Source organism: Molossus molossus, unplaced genomic scaffold (genome assembly GCF_014108415.1).
Source record: "Molossus molossus isolate mMolMol1 unplaced genomic scaffold, mMolMol1.p scaffold_m16_p_8, whole genome shotgun sequence".
Taxonomy (NCBI): domain Eukaryota; kingdom Metazoa; phylum Chordata; class Mammalia; order Chiroptera; family Molossidae; genus Molossus; species Molossus molossus.
The window spans coordinates 40856511-40877507 of NW_023425402.1; the positions used below are offsets into that span (position 1 = coordinate 40856511).

Sequence of the window (20997 nt, forward strand, 5' to 3'; positions counted from 1 at the left end):
GCCTATTTTCAGAGATTATAACCTGTTGATATTCAGTGTACTGAAATGTTTAATTTTCTCTAGAAAGCTTTTTTCTATTTCTCTTTTTCATCTTATAAGGATATATACAATAGTGATACTTGCTCACTAGTACTTACTTTATTAGGCAGAGAGTGCTTTCTGTTATGGAAATGCTGGTTTGCAATGCAAACAGTGTTTGTAGTCTTCAACATTTTCATCATTGAGAACAAATAGGAGAGGAAATAAATTGGTTATTGGTTATAAAATGCTATAAAAAGCATATTATTGGCTATTGTTAACAAGTATCCTGAGCCACTTTAAATGATTATTGCAGTAACCATATTCTTTCTGTCTATTCTGTGTTGTCTTTCTTATGTATTTGTGAACTTGTGGATGTTGCAAAGGAGCTGATCCTGCGTCATTGTGAATATTCAAAGGACGACAGGAGATTGTCACATCCAGCAGCAGTTTGTAGCTCTAAGTGTTTCTCCTGATAAGGTGTCTTCTACAGGTGATCCTGTTATTCAGGAGACAGCCACAAAGGTGACAAGAGACAGGACTTCTGCCATTCAGGAGCTCATAAGCAAGTGGACAACATCAGAAATTGATGGAAATATTCAGAAGCTGGTATGGGAGCACAGGCTCTGTCCTGTGGTTAGAACATGATTGGACTTGGAACTGAAGAATTGGTTTCACTTGCTAACTGTGTGGCTTTTCCCAGGCCTCTTAATCATGTTGAGCTTACATTTCATTATCTTCCAGGGTTGTTGGGAACAACAGTTGATTTAGGTGACGAAACTGCTTTGTAAAGTGAAATATGAATATCAGATCCTTCAATTCGATAGAGTGACTTCACTACTGTAAGCCCTATTGTATAAAATCTCACACGGCCCTCTCTTGTGGAGTGGATGCATTCCTTTAGGGGACTAGAGGAGGTCCCTCTCTGTGTGGTTTGCCACTGTGCCATCTCCGACATACTGCCCTCATCACGCTTTCCTGCGGGTTCAGAAACAGGGCAGCCGGGAGGCATGGTGGGCGGGCTTGTGCATCCCTATCCGCAGAGCACAGGAACGGCTAAAACCCCTCCTTCCAGCGTGTCCCCATCAGCACCAGAAGAGTCCTGATGTGCCTGTGATTTGCCAAAAGGCACACCCGTGAGGCGCGAAAAGCAGCAACAGAAGGCAGCTTTTTGCTTCCCAATTTAATCGTTGGTAGAAATTATTTTATGAGTCATCGTTAAAACCTTTGCCCATGAAATTCAGCTTACCTTGATGGAACATTGAGGAGGTTAATGAAATATTTAAACTGTGTTCACTTTCTTCATGGAGTGCCATTTTGAATTCCGTAAAAGAAAAGTATAATCTACCTGTGAAAAGCGAGATGGATGTGGTGAGAAGTCGTTTTGAATGTTTATCCTTGCTCATAAGAGAAAGAAACTGCCTGCGGCTGAACACGGGCAGGCTGCCTGCCTGGTTCAGTGCAGAAGTAGCCACAGAGATTCGTGCACTTTGCTGGTAGTTTGCTGTTCTGGGTACCACCACGTGTTTGGACTTACGCATCAGCTCCTACCATGGAGTGCAGGGAGTGTAGTGATGGTTAGCAAGCACACATTTGCACACCTGATTATAGCAGGCACTTGTTAAATGAATGAACTCTAAATTAAAGCTCAATTCTCTGACTTTTTCAAATATATGGTGGTGAGAGTAGATGTCACTTTCATCATTATTTTTTGCCCTGTTCAATTCATGTTCCTTGTCTCCAGCTTATATATATGTGTGTGTGTGTGTGTGTGTGTGTGTGTCTAACTTGTTAGGTAAGATATCTTTTAACTTCCTATATGACAAAGGCATTTAATTTTTTATGTTCTTATACATTCTCATCATCTTTCCTTCAGTCTCAAAGGCAAAAACATAAAAAAATACTCCCACATCACTGAGCACAACCCATCCACTGCGGCCCTAGCCTCAGACTCCTCCCTTCTCGAGGGCCATGCAATATCTGGCATTTTCATATTTTCTCACATCTCCAGAGCTTGCTTCTCTATTGCTTTTTCTCTTCTCAGTCTGTAATTGCTCATGCTTCTTTTAATTTGTCATCCCCTATTTGCCTCCAGTTACTCTCCTGTGTATACTCTCGCGATCCACGTCCTCAGAGGTGGTGGCCTCTTCCCTTACTTTCTGCCATTCACTCTTCAGTCCGTTGCAGTCTGACCTCTGTCCACCACTCTGACTGACCAAAGCTGCTGTGGATACATCACGGGTCATTTTCTAATGGGTGATTCCAACATGTGTGTTTCAGCTCTTTATTTTATTGGACATCTCTATTGCATGTAATTCTCCCTGAAACTGCTACCTTAATTTTCATGACCCTATCTTTTTATTCTTCTTGTTTCTCTTTAATTGTTCTTTCTCTCTTCTTGATGATTGTCTTTTCTCTACTCAACCCTCAAATATTGATCCCCTGTTCTAGTCAGTGCTCAGCCTTTTCCCAAGTGCTCTAATCATTTGTATTATTTCAGATACTACCTACACACTGATAACTCCTAAAACGGATGTTTAGTTTAGAACATTTGCCCACCCTTAGGCTCACATGGCCAATTTCCAGGTGAATATCTTTGCCTAGATTTCTTCGAGTTGCTTCAGTTTATGTGACCAAACCTGAACTTCTCAGAGTTTCTCCTAAGCCAGATGTTTTGTCTATATTTTTGCCACTTCGGTTGGTAGCATCTTCATCCACCCAGTCACCTAAGTTAGGACCACGCGGTGTATTTATTCCTGTTTTTATGTCATTGCCTACATCTACTCAATCAGCTGGCTTCCAGTTTATATTTTGTGTGTATATTTTATGGTTAATCATTTTGCAAACAACCACCACCTTATTTGTGTTTCTGATGGCATCTCTGTCAAAGAATGACCTATAGTTACTAGGTTAAGCCTTAACTGCAGTATTTCTCTGGCAATGTCAGAAGAATCTAGTGGTTATAGAAATAGTTTCAAGGATCTATAGCTAGATTTATTGATAATTATAAATAAGTACACATATGCATATAAGTTATTTTTGTATATAAGCACATGTGTGGGTGTGTAATATTTTTTCCAAAGTGATCTTACATTATTCAAATTTGAATTACACTCGCTCTACCCTCTACCTATAAATTCTAGGGTCCTTAATACATCTTTTAAGATCTTTTATGACCTGGCCTCTATGTACTTCTCGATCTTAATCTCTTGCCAAAAAAAAATATACATATATATAAAGGAATGTCAAATTACTGTGGCTCCTTATATACACAGTGCTTTTCTTTTTCTTCTTAAGCTTGTAATTTTGTGGTTACCCTTTTGTTATATGGAATTCTATTTTTGTCCATCCCCCTAACTTTTAACTTTGAATTTCTCCTTGTGTTTTATAACTTAGTTCCACTATCACCTCTTCCAGAATGCACTAAGCTAACCAGCGTCCTCCTGTTTGCATAATGTCCCGAGCAAATCTCTCTCTCGATACACCTTATTGCTTTGATGGAATCTGTACTGGATGGCAACCTCCTTCAGGTTTTGTGGTTTCTCCTCTGTGTCTTTCAAGCGTGGCACATAGTTGAATGACCGATAGTGATATGGGTGAATCACCTTTGCTTTCTACCGGTAGAGATAAAGCCCTTTTGTGCAGTCATCCTAGGCAATTTCTCTCAGTTTTTACACTACTTTTTAAAAATGTAGAATACATATCTACATGCTTCATTTCGCATTTTAAGTCAGAAAAGTCAGTGTCTAGTTTTTGTATGAAAGTATTTTAGCTACAGAAAGATTACACTTGTATTTCTTTCTATTTCAGGAGACTCACCTTCCCAGTCGCAGGCCCAGGAACCTGGAAATTCTGAAAACACAGTGACTGTGCTGGAAGATTCTGGGTGTGACTTATCAAATGAGCAGAAAACTGAACCTTCAGAGGTGTCCCAGGACTTTGTGGAGAGCTGGACCCCCACACCCTTCCCACTGCTTCCCATTGCTAACAAGCGTGCAACTCCAGGAAACCCTTTGTCTTCGCACATGCAATTCTTGCAGCATCTGCTTGAGCTGAAGAACTGGGCAGAATCAGGGAGTCTCAAAACAGACTTAAGCCACTTCGAAAATAGCTTTTCCACAGTATCTGATTCGGTTTTTCAGTTGCTAGAAGGCCTGATCACTTTTTACCGTGAACCCAAATTTCCTTTTTCGAGCTTTTGGACAGAAGCTGTTGGTACTTTAGCTAGACTGATCAGTGGTGGTAACTTATCTAATCATATTCTTAAAAAGTGTTCCAAGAAGTTGGAAGAATTTGAGAAAACCCTACTACAAGTTATTTTAAAGGACCAGCATATAAATCGGGTAAGTAGTAAATCTCTTCTATTTATGAAATAGTATGCCTGTAATTTTGGTGAACATTCCCATTGGATAAAGCTTATTGCTGTCTCTTAGCCGTGTGGCTGTTTTCAGTGTGACCTTTTCCAGCCATTACCCGTCGTCATGTCCCCACCTCTGTCTGATCGCCACAGCACTGTTCTCCACAGGGATGCCCCTGCTTCAGGCTTGTGCCTTTTCCTTGGAATTACCTTCTTTGTCACCATCCTTGGATTCTTCTCTTGTTTTTCCCTGCCTACGCTTACTTCCCATTGCTCAAAAGTCTCAATATTTAAGACAAAACAAAACCGGGAACATTGATGGTTTTCCGATCTATAACTTCTAGGGGTATTCAATTCCTCATGATGGATTCCCTGTATTGTATTGATTTTTTTCTGTTTGTGACATTGACTAGCAGATGCCTGGCAGTCAAAGCATATTTTTATCTTCTTTTAGACTTTCTCCTGTAGGTGGTATAATACCCTACGGACCCTCTGCAGATGTGGGTTAATTGAATAAATTGGCTAAGAACACATAATATATGGCTTTATTATATATTTTTAAATTTTTTTTATTTAACATTGCTTAGAAAGGTTGAGTCAGGGATTCTTTTTTCACAAGTGACATTGAGGTGACCTGATGTTGTTTTGTTGTCTGGCTCTTGAGACAGAATGGAGAGTCTTTTTTGTATTACTTTCTGTTTTCCTCACTATCTGATCCTTTGTTTGGGAAACTCCAGATGCCTTTACATTTTAATCCTTTCTAATGACTACTAAAAATATCTCAGAGGAAACGAAAAGGTCTGATTCGTTAACTGTATTTCACTATAGGAAAAATGTTGCTGGACTTGTTTGTTTTACTATATCATTGTCGAGTATTTGTCCTCAGCCACTATCTGATGCTCAGAGATTTTGTACAGAATAGGCTTTATCTGAGTTTTCAAATCTCTGACAGAGTTTGAATAACCTAATACGTGACACATACATCTGTTCTTTTCTTCTCTCTTAAGATATGATTTGATCAATATTATAGAAAACTTCATGATTAACCTTTGGGCATTTGTGAAAGACATTGAATTTTCTGTTTGGCAAACTGATTTTTTGTGAGTGCATATTTTTGCTTTCTCTAAAATTTAAAACTACTTTGACAGTTTTTTTGTGTGTGTGATCCCATTTATATTCCTTATCAGTTACCAGATGCTGCAAATATGTCTTCAGTTTAGTCTCTCTCTCTTACTTAAGGATTGGGCGGCACAGGGGTGTCCTTGGGAATTGTATGGAAGTAGAGGAGTGTGTGGAAGAAGCTTCTGGTGGTACAGATGCATCTGAAGTACGTTTCCATGACGTCTGTCATGCTGCAAGCCTTTGCTGAATATTGATCAGCAGTGGGAAAATAAGTAAACGCATGGCTTTGGTATTTTCTTAGGGAGGTAGGTAATTTTTGCATTTAGAGAAAGACTTATAAAAATAGCCCACTGGACTTACAATTAGGGTCATGATTCAAAAGTAAGTTCTAATGACATTCCCTCGGGATGATTTTTTCTCCCCAGCAAAAGTATCGTAGACTAAGTCATTCAAACCTTTGTCACTGTTGTCTCCATCACCATCATTATGACCAACCACACCATCATCTCCCAGATGTTCATAAAGCTTCTTTATTAGAAAAACAGAATAGCCCTGGCCGGTTTGGCTCAGCGGTTAGAGCATCGGCCTGCAGTCCGGAGAGACCCGGGTTCGGTTCCCGCTAAGGGCACGTACCTCGGTTGCAGTTTGTCCCCGGCCCTGGTTGGTTGTGCGGGTGGCGACCACTCAATGTGTCCCTTTCACATCGATGTTTCTCTCTCTCTCCCTCCCACTCTACCTGAACAAAAAATGGAAAAATGTCCTCGGGTGAGGATGATAAAAAAAAAAAAAAGAAAAACAGAATAATGATTGCTCTTTATAAATGCTTTTCTGTCTTTTTTTAGCTTTCCTTGAGTAATAAGCAAAGTCTCAAGAAAGAATATATTCTGACATGAAATATAGGATAGTTCCTCTTACTGCATTTTAATTGATACGACTCTTGGTTGATTAAAACAAAATAGCACAATTTAGAAAAAATATACGTCTTTGAAAAAACTTGTTTCCATAGATTAGCAGTACTTGATTAAATTATGCTGCCTACAAACTTGAGCCCTGCTATTGATTTCCTTAAAGTGAACTTATGTTTATGCAGTATGATAGGAAAATTTGTGGTGTGAATACTTTAATATTCTGACAGAGGGATTTCACACATTTATAATTCATAAATAGCCATGCTTTAAATAAAATATAATCTTCAACCACATGTTCTCAGTATGAATGGCTTTGGTATTTATTCGTAAAATTATTCTGACCTCACTTAATTTTTCTTTAATGATCATTAAGAACTTGGTGTCTTTCAAAATCCTGAGGTCATTGCTGTGACTATCAGTTATGTCAGGGCTGTATGGATTCAAGAGAAAGGAAGATTGAAATGAAGTACCCTGAAAATTGTTTTAAACAATCCCCTGATATTAGCTTGGTTGAAATCATTAGTAAATTTAGGGGAAAATTGTGTGATCTGTGATTTTTCAAATTTATTTTGTGCTATTTAAGAAACTTTATATTTATTTAATACTTTTTTCTGAAAGAACTGTTATCTTAGACCTACTCCCGTACAGAAGTCCCACCCTTATCTACAGTTTTGCTTTCCATTATTTCAGTTATCTTCAGTTGGCTATGGTCCGAAAATATTAAATGGAAAATTCTAGAAATAATCTATTCATAGTTTTAAATGTTTTGAGTTGTGTGATGAAATCTCACCCCATCCAAGACTTGAATTATCCCTTTGTCCAGTGTATTCACCCTGTATATGCTGTCCATGTATTAGTCACTTAGTAGCCATTTGGGTTATCAGATTGACTGTCCTGGTATTGCAGTGTTTGTGTTCAAGTAGTCCTTATAGTAGCCTAATGGATATGCCTGTGACATTGTCCTCACTTCATCTCATCATGTAGGCATTGTATTATCTCACATCAGTACAGTAAGGGAGAGGGGAGACCACATTCACATAACTTTTATTGCAGTATATTGTTGTAGTTGTTCTATTTTATTATTAGTTATTGTTGTTAACCTTTTACTGTCCTTAATTGTTTTGTTGTTGTTGTTGTTGTTGTTGTTATTGTTAATGCTCACCTGAGGATATTTTTCCACTGATTTTCAGATAGAGTGGAAGGGGAGAAAGAGAGAAACATTGATGTGGGAGAGACACATCAATTGGTTGCCTCTTACATGATCCCAACTAGGGTTGAGGATCAACCTGCAACTCACGTATGTTCCCTTGACTGGGAATCGAACCTGAGACCCTTCAGTCCATAGGCCAATGCTCTAACCACTGAGCAAAACCAGCCATGGCTATTGTGATTAATTTATAAATTAAATTTTATGATATATGTATAGAAAAAACACAGTATATATAGAGTTCAGTGCTATTTATGGTTTCAGGCATTCACTGGGGACTTGGAATGAATTCCCTGTGGGAAACGGGGACAACTGTATTATACTTTTAGGATAACCATTAGGTGGGACTAGAAGGTGTAATGTACCATGACATATTTGGCAGATATAGGCGACATGTGTCTTGAAACCATATGGCTTTCGGAGCTCTCTACACTGGGCTTGCTCCAGGGACCCGGGATGCAGTCTTGACTGAACTTGGTGAGCTGTCCGCCACCTTCCTCTCCTGCCTGTGTACTTGCCTCGTTTCAGGAATGTTTACCTTTGAGGTAGCCAGTGCCCTTTGTCTGACTGCCTGTGGACCTTTCCTGTGGTCCCTCCCCTACCCATGTTGATTTCTATGGCGGAACAGCACGAGCTCACCCCAGCAGTGTCCTGCCCTACTTCTTCACAGGCCGGGACAGTGCCACAGACGTTTAAACCAAGTGCTCCTGATCCTATTGAGATGTTGCAATGGTATCTTTGTCTTAAAATTTCACTTGTTTTGAAAAGATGGGAATAATTCTATTAAGTTTAATATTTAAAAATCTGTAGTTAACATGGAGCTTTACCATATACGGCTAAATCTTAGATGCGTATTAGTTACTTAGACAACATTCTCTTCCAATTTCCTTTTTTAAAAACTATAAAATAACCATTGGACATATTGTGAAATAAAAAAAAAAATTGACTGCCAAGTAGACATTAAATTAGAATCTCTTTTTATGTGGGGTAAACAAGAGTGGTCCCCCCCAAAGATGTCCACATCCCAGTCCCTGTAACCTGTGAATATGTTATGTTACATGACTGGGGGTGGGGTGGGGAATTAAGGTTGCTAATGAGCTGGCTCCGGAAGAGGAGATGATCCTAGATGACCCAAGTGGGCCCAGTACTCACAAGAGACCTTGTAAGTGAAGAGGGAAGCAGGAGAGTCCGTGTAGAAACGAGGGAGATGTTCGGAGACGCTGTGCTGCTGGTTTTAAAGCTGGAGGAGGGGCCATGAGCCAAGAAATGCGGTTGGAAAAGGCAAGGGAATGGGTTCCTCGGAGCCTCCGCAAGGAGCACAGGCCTGCCAGCACTTCCGTTTCGGGCCCTCAAGACCCGCTCCGACTTCTGACCTCTAGAGCTATAATTAAATACATTTGTATTGTTTGAATCCACTAAGTTTGTGGTAGTTTGATATAGCAGCAACAGGAAATGGTACATTGTGTCATTTTATAGTGTTTTCACTTCCATTACCTTATTATATGTTTGTACAATAACTCTGTGAGGTTCGCATGGTTGCCTTGTTATTTCCATTTAGTAGATAAGAAAAATGAGGCTCAGAGAGACCTGCCCAAGGCCACAAAGCTAGTTAGCAGCGCTGTGAACACTAGTACCTAGCAGTAACCTGGGTGTGGCTATGCTTTCCTCTTCCTTCTCCCTCCTCACAATATCAGATTTGTAAAGCTGACCTAGATTAGGGGTCTGTGCAGACACCACTTATATAACCCCGTCCCCTACTGTTGTGGTCTGTGTGCTTTCGCCTCCTGTCTGGATTCCTGCCTTGCCTACTGTCAGAGTCCTGCCTTATCTGACCCTCCTCTAGTCCATCCACCTCACATGATCAAAGTGATCTTGAAAAGGTGCTGAAAACCCTTCAGTGGCTCCTTATGAATTGATAAGAAAGGACACCTTCTTCACTCTAAGGCTCTGTGCCTGGCACCTCTCCAGCTCTTTGGTATATTATCTTCCTCCGTTCCATCCGAAGCGCTCTTCACTCCCGTCAGACACACTTGGAGTTTTTCCGAGTACTTTCTCTTCTGTGCCTCCCCTCTGTGCTTTAGTACCTGTCTGTCCCTCGGCCTAGAATACCCTCTTCCATCTGGCTAACTCCACCCACCCTTACAACTTGAGCTGGAGGATTACCTTCCCTCCTGTCCTGCTCTGTCTTCCTCTCTTTCTGCTAATTAAACATCCCTCACATAAATTCATCCTAGTACACATCACACTGCACAGTAGCTGCTGACTTGGATTTTTTTTTCTATTAAAATCTTGAATCTTTATGGCATAGACCATGCCCTGCTCAGTGTACATCCTCGGTGCCAGCATGCCTAGTGGTGGGTTTGGGGCATCTCCTTATAAGCTGGTGAGGGTGGAGGTCGAGGCTACCACTTGGCCTCTGTTCATGTGGGTGGAGTAGGCTACCATTTGTTGTTTTTTACCCTGTGGTATTTGGCTGCATTAGGGAGGTAAGTTTTTAAAACCTTTGTTTTACTAAGCTGCCTTTTCAGTGTCCTTTGACTAGAGAGCAGGCTTTCCTTGCTTCTGTTGTTTTTTCCCATGCCTGTTGTCATTTCTGAGTTATTGGCTTTCTTAGTTCCAAATGTAAGCCAAAAAGAAAACCAGGAAACTCACCAACATTGTCTTTCCTTTGGTCTTAAGGTCCATAGCCAGCCTGCCTGTCAGTTTTCTTAGGTTGTTTCAGATGGAATGCCCAGGGTTTTCAGTCGTACTCGGTGAGAAGAACAGAGATAAGTAAGTCCACTTCCCAGGAGAGGAAACCAGTGAATGTATTTTGAAAAGTCAAACAATATTTCATACTTATCATAAGGAGTTAGCCCTGCTGCACACCACCTGGCCCCTCAGTACCCCCCCCTCCCAGAGACCACCACTGCCAGCTCTTCCCTTCTGTTCTCCACCACTTTCACCTGCTTTTAAACAAAAAGCTTACACTGCTGTTGCTGTTTATTTTCTTTTTCTATCTGTTCGCTGTGTGTCATGGAAGATAAAAATGTATGTTTGCCCTCCTCTACCTACTCTCCAAACAGTCTTTATCATAATGTTTTGGTTAAATCAAGATTACACATTTATATTATTATACATGTGAAATTTTTAGCACTGAGATATGTAATATACAATTTCATTTCCTTTTTTACAATCTTTAATTTTTTTCTAAAGATAATTGCTTAAAATTATTATTATTTTTTCACTTGCTTAGTTTTCTAAGTACCTACACTCGATTCTTTCAGATTCTTTGACGGGGTTGCAAACATCCTCTCAGTATGGCCAAACAAATTAATTCATTTATCAGTGCCATCTTTTCTTTCTTTCTTTTTTTTTTTAAGACACACCTGCTGGCACCCTCAGGCCTCCTGTTCCCCGTGCTCCCTGTGTCTGCCGCTCCGCTTTCCTCCAGGGACGGCTTTTCTCTTCATCATCACCCTGGGAACTCCCTTTGGTGCCCTGTGCTGCCTCGCACAGTCCCCGGATCTCATACGTTTCTTTTCTTGGTTCATAACTTCATTGAGATGATGCACCTCCTTTATGACCTCACTTAAAATGGGTTCGTTGGATGTAACATTTACAAATGTTTGTTGTTTGCTTTAAATATTTTATTCCAACTTTAAACTTTCCTGAGGGATTAGGAAAAATGTTCAGGTTGGAAATAAGTTTTCCATAGAATCTAAGAAATTTTCCTACTAACTTTTGGACTCCAGTGTTGCTAATGAGAATTCCAATGTAATTATGATTTAAATTTGTTGAATGTGGTCTACCTTTGTGTACCCCCAGAGCACATAGAATCTGCCGGGTTCCCACTGCTTTGTAAGGAAGGTGCACCTTAATGTGGGTGTTTTAAATTCCTTTTCTTGAGTCATGGTGACTCTTTGAATCTGGGATTTCATCCTTCAGTTCTGAAAGATTATTGATTACTTTTACTCAAGTATTTCTGCCTTCCATCGTCTGTGTTCCCTTGTTCTAGACCACATCTTCTAAATTGCTTATCTTTTTTATTGTACAGTTTATTTTTTTATTTTTGTTTTTCCTGGAATACTTCTTTAATATCTCCTTCTAGCCATTCTATTAAAATTTTATTTCTGCTGAAATGTTTTTAGTTTTATGAGTTCTTGTTCTCATGAGTATTCCTTTTTATACCTCCCTATCCTTATTTTATATATAATAAGATATAAAATGTTTATATTTTCTTGTTCACTGCTTTGCCTCTGTTTTCTTCTGGCCTTGATTTCCCCCATCTCAGTCGAACCCTGTTTTTCAGTTGAGGCTTCCCAGTACCTTGCACTAATCTGGAAGGATGGAGAAGATTTAAGATTGTCATCTGCAGATGGCTGTGGGAGGCTCTAGGGAAGGGTGCAAACTGCTTGAGCAGAGCAGTGAAGCAGGAGGAAGCATGGCGAGCCCCGGAACTGCCACAGTTTGGGGGTGCGGTTGGGAAGGAGTGGAGCTTAGCAAGGAAAGACCCTAAAGTGATGAAGGGCCAGGCAAGGAAGATTCTTGTATGTTTTGTTAATACTTGAGTTTCTCCTACAGGCCGAAGGTCTTTAGGTGTACAGTTTGAAATTGCATGTGCATTTTTGTGTGTAGGAGTGTGTGCTTTTTTACCTAGAAAAGTGTTCATAGTTTTCACGTGATTCTGAAAGGGTACTGGGATTCCAAAAGTAAGTAACATCAGAGAAATCAATGAGACCAATTGGCATGTCCCACCCAAATAAATATATTTTCATCCAAATCCTCACTTTTCAAAGTATGGCTCAAATCTTAGTTCACTAATAAATTATTTCTTATCAATTTGATCCTGAAATAGACTCCTCTTCTAAACGTCTATGCAATTATTGTCAACATAATTCACTTTTTAGTTTGCTTATTTCAGCTTATCTAGAGGGCTCCAATTAAAAAAAAATATTTTATTTCGTTTTTCATATATTTTTATCACAGAGATTAATAGCTTAAGTGAAAATCCCAAAACTTTTATTTATTAGCAGTGACCTTAGACAAGTTAACTAGCCTCCAAGTTCTATATCTGTGAAGTGGAAATATGACTGTTATCATAGGACACTTAGGGCTTTTGGGAATTTTCAGTGAGTAAATACAAATGAAGTGCTTAGCATAATATTTGGTTTAAGGGCTTAATAAATGTTTGTTTGTTTGTTTTTTTGTTACTCTTCTCCTTGAGGAAGGGGCCATATCCTGTGTTTTCCACTATTCTTGCTATAGTGCTGAGCTTATTTTAGGAAAAAAATGTGGTATTTTTTGAATTAAAAATGAACCAATGACAAGGTATACTTTATATGCTCCCATGTACTTAAATACCGTCTTGTGACTTTTAATCCAATATTTGTGTAGAACATTCTTTAGCAGCAGTCCTGTTTTATTCCTCATTGACGTTGTAGTGACATCCCTGAAGCGCCTCCATCCAGGTAGCTGGATGTCCTCTCATGGGCCTTCCACAGACATGAAAAGAACGAAATCTTGTCATTTGCAACCAAAAGGATGGACCTTGAAGATACTGTACTAAATGTAATGTCCTACAGAGGAAGACAAATACCATTTGTTTTCACTTATATGGGGAATTAAACAACAAAATGAAACCAAAAGCTGAACAAACAAAACAGAAAAAAAACAGACTCATAGGTACAGAGGACAGACTGATGGTTGGCAGAGCAGAAGGAAGTTGGGAGAGTGGGTGAAATAGGTGAAGGAAACCAAGAGGTAAAAAGTTCCAGATATAAAACAACTACATCATAGGGATGTAATGGACAACAAGGGGGATATAGACAATAATATTGTATCAACCATGTATGGTGACAGATGGTAATTACTTGTTGTGGTGATCATTTAGTAATGTTTATAAAGGTAGGATCACTATTACACCTAAAACGAATACAATATTGTATGCCAGTTATACTTCTTTAAAAGAAAGAATGAAATAACGAAGCTCTACTATTACTTCTGAAGAGGGACGGAGGCCAGGTGCTGGGAGGTAGAGTAAGGAGGACGGTCAGAAGCGGGGCTGGGAAGTCCTCAGAGCCCTGGATCTCCTCCCCTACCCCACATAGTGGGGGTATGCCCTTCCCACAGCCAAAACGAGACTGGAGATTTATTCTCTTGAAATAATTTTTAAAAGGAATTTTATTGGGAAATTAGAATTGTAGGAAGATACTACATGTATTTTAAAAACTGGTTTAAGTGAACATAAATGTACAGTTGTAGATACTTTCTCAACTCTTTCCCCAATTTGACTCCTGAACACTGGCAACAAGACCTGTAACACTCAGACAGCAGACAGAAATTCTTTTCCAGGGAAGTTGAATATCCCAAGAGGAAAAACATGCATGTACTTTGTTTCCTATAGAAAACAAAGCAGCCAGATCATGAAAGCTTAATGTGCACAAGCCCCACCCACAAGCCAACAGCTTTCAGGATTTGCTCTAACAGTGCAGCTTTGCAGTATCTGAGCAAAGGATCTCGTATGAAAGAAAGATCCTAAAAACAACTTGGTTGGACCAGACAACAGGCAGGACGCAAAACTTAAATTTAACGAAAAGGAATATATGTGTATATGTGTGTATGTATATGTGTAAAGATGTTTATTTACACACACACACATTAATATTCTCAGAAAGATAAGAGCATGTTTTGCAACCATGAAAAAAATGGTGCTTTAAAATAACATTTTAAGGGAATAAAAAAGACGTTTTTAAAAATATGATAGTGAAAACGCATGAATTAAATGTTTGGGCATTTAGGTAGGAAAATCTCCCAGGAAATGGAGGAAAAGGGAAACAGATAATATGAGAGCAAAAGAAAAGAAATTAGCCAATTTTTGGAATCCAACATTTCAATAACAGGAGTTACAGAAAGAGGAAACATCGAAGATACAATTTTAAAAATTTCTTAAAAGTGAAAAACCCAGTTTACAGATGGAAAGCCTACCAAGTATCCTGTACGTGGATGAAAATAGACCTGTGCTAATGCATCACTGTAAAATTCTAGAATAGTGTGGTATAGAAAAGATCCTGTATGCTTCCAGAGGGAAGAGGTGGGGGGAATGAAGCTCACAGGCAAAATATCAGGAATACTAATATTTCAGACTTTTCAAAAGCAAAACAATGGAAAAACTGGAGACACTAGAACCTTCTCAAATATTACCCAGCAAATTCATTTTAAACTCAGAATTTGATACCCGATCAAACTACCAATCAACTGTAAGGGTAAATGAAGATATTTTTACGCAAATTAGGTCTCAAAATGCACCTTCCATGTACCCTTTCTCAGGACACTACTGGATGCTAAAATGAGCTATAATCCAAGAAAAAAGATGAGGTATAGGAAACTGAAGATGCTGAAAGGCAGTTTCAGAATGACAGCTATGGACTGGAGTAAGTCAGAAGATTTCAGGAGAGACCTTTTAAGAAGATGAAACTGATAGAAGATAAAGTATCTATGGATATCTTCAGAGCAGATTAAGATAACTGATGAAGAATTTGGGGTGAATTTGTATTAAGTGTATAAAAATTAAGCCAATGAATAAAACAAGATATTTATTACAGGAAAATGTGCAGAAAAGGAAATGTACATAATAATCTACATGTCTTATTTGTGCATAGTATTTATGTTTTTACAATAATATAAACATTTTGTAATGATATATCCAAAATTATGGATGGAAAGAGAGAGTGTGTGTGTATGTGTATGAATGCGCATTTGTCAAATCCTAAGTTTCCATAGTAGAAAATCAATATTTTTAAAAAGTATGTTATTTAATTTTTTTATGTCTGAGTTATTTTGCTCAGCATGATATCTCAAGATCCATCAATATTGTCCCAAACGGTAGTATTTCATCTTCCCTTATGCCTGAGTAGTATTCCATTATATAAATGTACCACATCTTTTTTATTCAATTCTCTATGGAAGGAAACTTCAGTTGTTTCCATGCCTTGGCCACTGTGAATATGTTACAATGAACATAGAGGTGCATCCATCCTTATGAATAAATGTTTTCACATTTTTCCGATAGATACCCAGAAGAGGAGTTGCTGGGTCATATGGTAATTCTATTCTTAATTTTTTGAGGAACCTCCATCCTGTTTTCTACAGTGGCTGTACCAGTCTGTATTCCCACCAGCAGTGAATGAAGGTTTCTTTTCTCCACAACCTCTCCAACACTTGTTATTACTTGTCTTGTTGATGATAGCCATTCTAATAGGTGTGACGTGGTATCTCATTATAGTTTTGATTGGCATTTCTCTAATAGCTAGTGAAGTTGAGCATCTTTTCATTTATCTTTTAGACATTTGTATGTCTTCTTAGAAGAAGTGTCTGTTCAGGTCCTCTGCCCATTTTTTTTTTTTTTTTTTACGTGCCCCTAGTGGGAACCGAACCCTGGACTCTCTGGTCCGTAGGCCGACGTTCCAACCGCTGAGCCAAACCGGCCAGGGCTCCGCTCATTTTCTTATTGGATTGTTTGTGTGGTGTTGAGTTGTGTGATTTCTTTATATATATTGGATATTAACCCCTTGTTGAAGCTGTTGTTTGCACATGTCTTCTCCCATTCAGTGGGTGGCCTTTTTGTTTTGTTGTCTGTTTCTTTGCTGTGCAGAAACTTTTTAGTTTGATATAGTCCCATTCATTTATTTCTGCCTTTACTTCCCTTGCCTTTAGGGTCAAATTCATAAATCTTGTCTAAGACCAAGGACCATAAGTTTAGTACGTATGTTTTCTTCTATGAATTTATTGTTTCCTCTTATATTTAGGTTTTGATCCATTTTGAGGGATATAAAACTGAAAGCAACACATGAACAAAAAATAAAGAGAAATAAAATAATAGACACAGAAACAGTATGATTATTGGAGGGAAGGTGGAGAGGGTAGTAAAGGATAAAAGTCATCAAATATATGGTCACGGAAGATGATTTGACTCTTGGTGGTGGGCACACAATACCATTTACAGATCATGTATCATAGAACTGTACACTTGAAACCTACATAATATTATTAACCAATGTCACCCCAATAAATTTAATTTTTTAAAGTTAATGAGAAAAGAAAAAAAAGTATGTTATTTAGAATAATGCAGGTAAACACCAAAAGACTCAGCTAGAAGAGTTTCAAATGGGAATGATGGTGGAAGGGATAAGGTACCACCATATTTGGGATAAATGATGTAAAACTATCTGACAGTATGTGCCTGAAGATGTTTAATTAAAGAAACTGGAAAAATTAAGTATGTTAGAGGGAGAGTACCACAGAATTCAGCTATGGATTCCAGGTGGGGAATTGGGAGAAGTAGTCATCAACAGTAGTAGTCCGAGGTTTCTGGTCATTAACAGCCAGGTGAATAGAGGTGTAATGTATAGAAGGATGACTGGATCAGGAACAGGCTGGGGAGGGGGAGGGAGACCTTTCAGGCACAGTGAGTTTTATGATGACTGCAAGAGGACTGTAAGATGCTGGGACAGTAAGATGCAGTTGCCTGAGCATCATCCCATGCACCAAGAGGTCACCGGTTTGATTCTCAGTCAGGGCACATGCCCAGGTTGTGGGCTCAATCCAGGATCATGCAGGAGGCAGCTCATCAATATTTCTCTCTCATTGATATTTCTATCTCTCCCTTCCTCTCTCTCTAACCACAACAACAACAACAACAACAGAACAATAACACCATATTTTTTAAAAAAGATGACTGCAAGATGTATATGCAGAGTAAGGCAATTGGCTTTATCAATCTGGATCTCAAAGGAGAGAACTTTTCTGGAGATAAATTTAGCCCTCCACAGCATATAGAGGTTATTTAAAGCTATGACAGGAGGGGAGTGGGGGGATCATAGGCAGAAAGGAAGCAGGGCCTAGGACTGAACCCTGAGCAGCACAGACAAATCTTAATGTGCTGAGGTTATATTACTGTTTGCACATAAACGGCTTGTATTTTGAGTTAATCCTGGGGAAACATAGTGTAGATAACCCAAGATAACAATTTAAAATGATATATTCTTATAAAATATTTAATCATATTTGGATATAATTTTTTGGGAGCTTACCTAAGACAGATGAACCTTTTGATGACTTCCCATGCCTAGTGAGTGTGGAAGGATATGACATTTTTACCATAACTGTCTTTATGTTGTTAATATTTTGCCCCTTTCCAGGGTTTTTATCTCTCAGTTCTATCAGAATGCTATTTTCATTCTCCACTTTAATTCCTTAGTCCTGCACTTCAGTTTAGAAACTTTTAAAAGCAGGACAGAACATGACACTGAAATGGCCATAGTTGTGCGTGTACATACGGGGAATCCTTAACATTTCCAAACAAACACTGATTTAGCCTAATGAAGAGAGATGCCTGTGACTGTTTTGAGGTGAAATGATAGTCATTTGAAATTATTAAGGAGTGTCTGGGAGTTGGAATTTTAGGCAGTAGTCACCCAATAGAGATGTTGCCTAGAAAAGAATAGGCCTTCTTGGGAGGTTGCAAGAAATGGAGGAGACTCCTTCAAATTGACTTAAGAAAAAGCAGGTTATTGTAAGGATTACCGCAGACTGGGTTGGCAGGTGTGGCACAGGGTACTTTCTTTTACCCTCTTATATTTTCTCTCTTCAAGCTGTATAGGTATTAATCTACTGATCAGCTTACTGTTTTGATTTACTGTTTCTCTCTTCTCTATATCACAGCTTTTCAATTTCCTCATACTTAAAAACTAAGTTAAGGGCCTAGACAGTACTCAGCTTATTATAGTTGAATTGAATAATTCTAATTCTAATAGAATTTGATTGAATTAAATAATTGGATGAATGCATGAGTAGCTAATGTTCCTTCTGTTAATAGTATATGTCAAGATCATCATGCCAGAATCACCAAACATGCTCAGATAAGCCTCCTGTATGAAGATTAATATTTATCTATAGAATTTACTCTTAAAATAAGGTAAATCTTGGTAAAATTAATCTGACAGTAAAGTATATATGCTGATATTGATCACATGATAATTCAGGATTGTTTTTATAGAGCAAAGCAGACATTTCTTCCTCTTCACTTTGCTATTTTTCTAATGCCTATGATCTGTCCACAGCAGTGCAGTGCAGTTCGATCTCCCAAATATATGTGCTGCTCTCCCACAGAGCAGGTGAATGTTTGCTCTTTCATATGTTAAAACCTTACTATTCAAAATGTGGTCCAGGGGCCAGCCATGTTGACATCATGTGGCTGGTTAGAAATGCGGACTCTCAAACCCCATCGCAGATCTACAGAACCTGATTCTGCATTTTAACAAGATCCCCAGGTTATCAGATACACATTTAAGTCTGAGAAGTACTGCATTAAAAGACAAATTTTTATTCTACCTCCCCAGAGATTAAGGCCTACATTTATTGAGTTCTTTGTAAGTGCTTTTCATAGATCATTTTACTTAATTCTTATAACAGCTCAGGAAAGGTATTTTTATTATCTTCGTTTTACAAATGGAGACATGAGACATAAAGAGGGAATAATTTTCCCATGAGTATAGCTAGTCAGAACCTGGATCTAACCCGTGCAGTCCTACTGTCGGCTCCATTATTAAAAAGACACTGGCTACCTTCCCAAATTCATGGTTTCCATAACCCCAGCTCCTAGAAGCCCAGTGCCCGGTGTCCACCAGGGTGGTGTCTTGTCCTTTAAGCTGAGAGAATCTCTTTCTTTCCCATCCCCTAACTGGAGAAGTCTTTGAGAAGAGTATTCACCTTCACCGTGTCTGGGTTACCAGAGGATTTTAGAAATAACTGCATGGATTGCCTGCCTGTCATGGGTGAGGCCTGTGGAGATGCAGGTCACTGGGGAAGACAGAATGGAGAGAGAGGGGTATGTTATGAATACAGTCTAGAATCTGGCATTTAGAATTCCCTTGGGGAATAAACGTCAAACTACTGGTTAGGGTTAAGGGAAATGAGAGAAGAGGAGAGGAACTGAGTCCTTTTGGCACAGGCACCCTAAAGTAATGAAAGTAGATGGATCTTTAGCATCAGGTTAAGACACCGTGTGATTTTACAGGTAAGGAAAAGAATCTCCATCTCAGAAAAATACCTTCATCTACTCAGAGTTTAAGTAGCTTTGTCATAAAATAAACTGAACCTACTTAAAATACACAATTTGATAGATTTTCATCAACTCAGTTTTGTCTGAAATTCTTTTCATAGGAGGCAAAAACACTGTTTATCCACAAAAATACTGTTAATCCACAAAATGCACAAATGAAAGGATAGGGAGAGTTTATACTACTAGGATTGAGATTTTAGCCAAATGCTATTGAACTTCGTTTTGTTTTGAGAAGGGAAGAGGTCGAGATGGGAGAAGTTACGAGCTGCCTGTAAGAACAAGGGGAGTGTGCAGCTGAGACTGAAATAGAGGGGGATTGGGGCCCTTGTGTAATTTCATAGTTTTAGTGTGTTTATTGTCCTCTGTAAACAAAGTACTTGTTGTATAAAGCTTGGAAGCATGGCCATTGCTCAACCATGCATTGCAAATAAAATTAATTCAATATGAGTTTTGAATGAGTATTCAACATTGAACATATGTACAATTACTACTTTTAATTAAAGGTCTAGCAACTTTATAATAGCCTTTGGCTGAGTAAGAATAGCACATGTAGTGCTATAGTAAGCTACCATTTATGATGACTTTAACTCTCATAAAGGCATTTATTTATCTGAACCTAGGAAGGTTACATTATTTTGTAAATCTGTTTGTTCCCCACTCCTCGTATTGTCAGTTGTGGCTCTGTTTTGCCATCTCTGCAGTTTCAAGGGAAACCATGTACACAACTGTCTCAGAAATAGAAGAATTGAGCTTCCCTACACATTACAGTGATCACTGTCTGGAGGATGGGGCGTTGCCTCCTCCCTATCTCCTAACAATCACTAAACACAGTGAATTTAGGCTCATCTAAGAGAAGGAATTCAGTTGTATGAATTCAGGTACAAGTGACCATATATTTGTAATATATGCTTAGTCTATGACAGGTATATACCTAAAGGTATAAAAGGGGCAAATGGCAAAATATTTTTAAAATACACTTTCCCCACCCTGGCCGGTGTGGCTTGGTTGGTTGGGCATGGCCCCATGCACCGAAAGGTTGCCAGTTCCATTCCGGGTCAGGGCACATGCTGGGGTTACAGGCTCAATCCCCAGTAGGGGGCGTGCAGGAGGCAGCCGATCCATGTTTCACTCTCACATCAGTATTTCTCTCTTTCCCGCTTACTTTCTCTCTCCTTAAAAATCAATAAAACATATTTTCTAAAACTACAACTTTCTTCATGATAAACAGCTTGTTTAACTTTTAGATGTGTTTATTTTTTTTTTTCATGAGTCTTAAAAATAATGC

The 20997-nt window shown here is 38.8% G+C and overlaps 1 protein-coding gene across 1 annotated transcript in view; it reads left to right on the top strand.

Annotated features, from left to right (window-relative positions):
- Positions 1-20997, top strand: part of MEI4 (meiotic double-stranded break formation protein 4) — a 145076-nt gene that overhangs the window by 22365 nt on the left and 101714 nt on the right. Inside the window, exon 2 of the mRNA XM_036247737.1 lies at positions 3829-4361. Coding sequence (XP_036103630.1) covers positions 3829-4361 — 533 coding nt within the window. The remainder of the gene's footprint in view (positions 1-3828; positions 4362-20997) is intronic.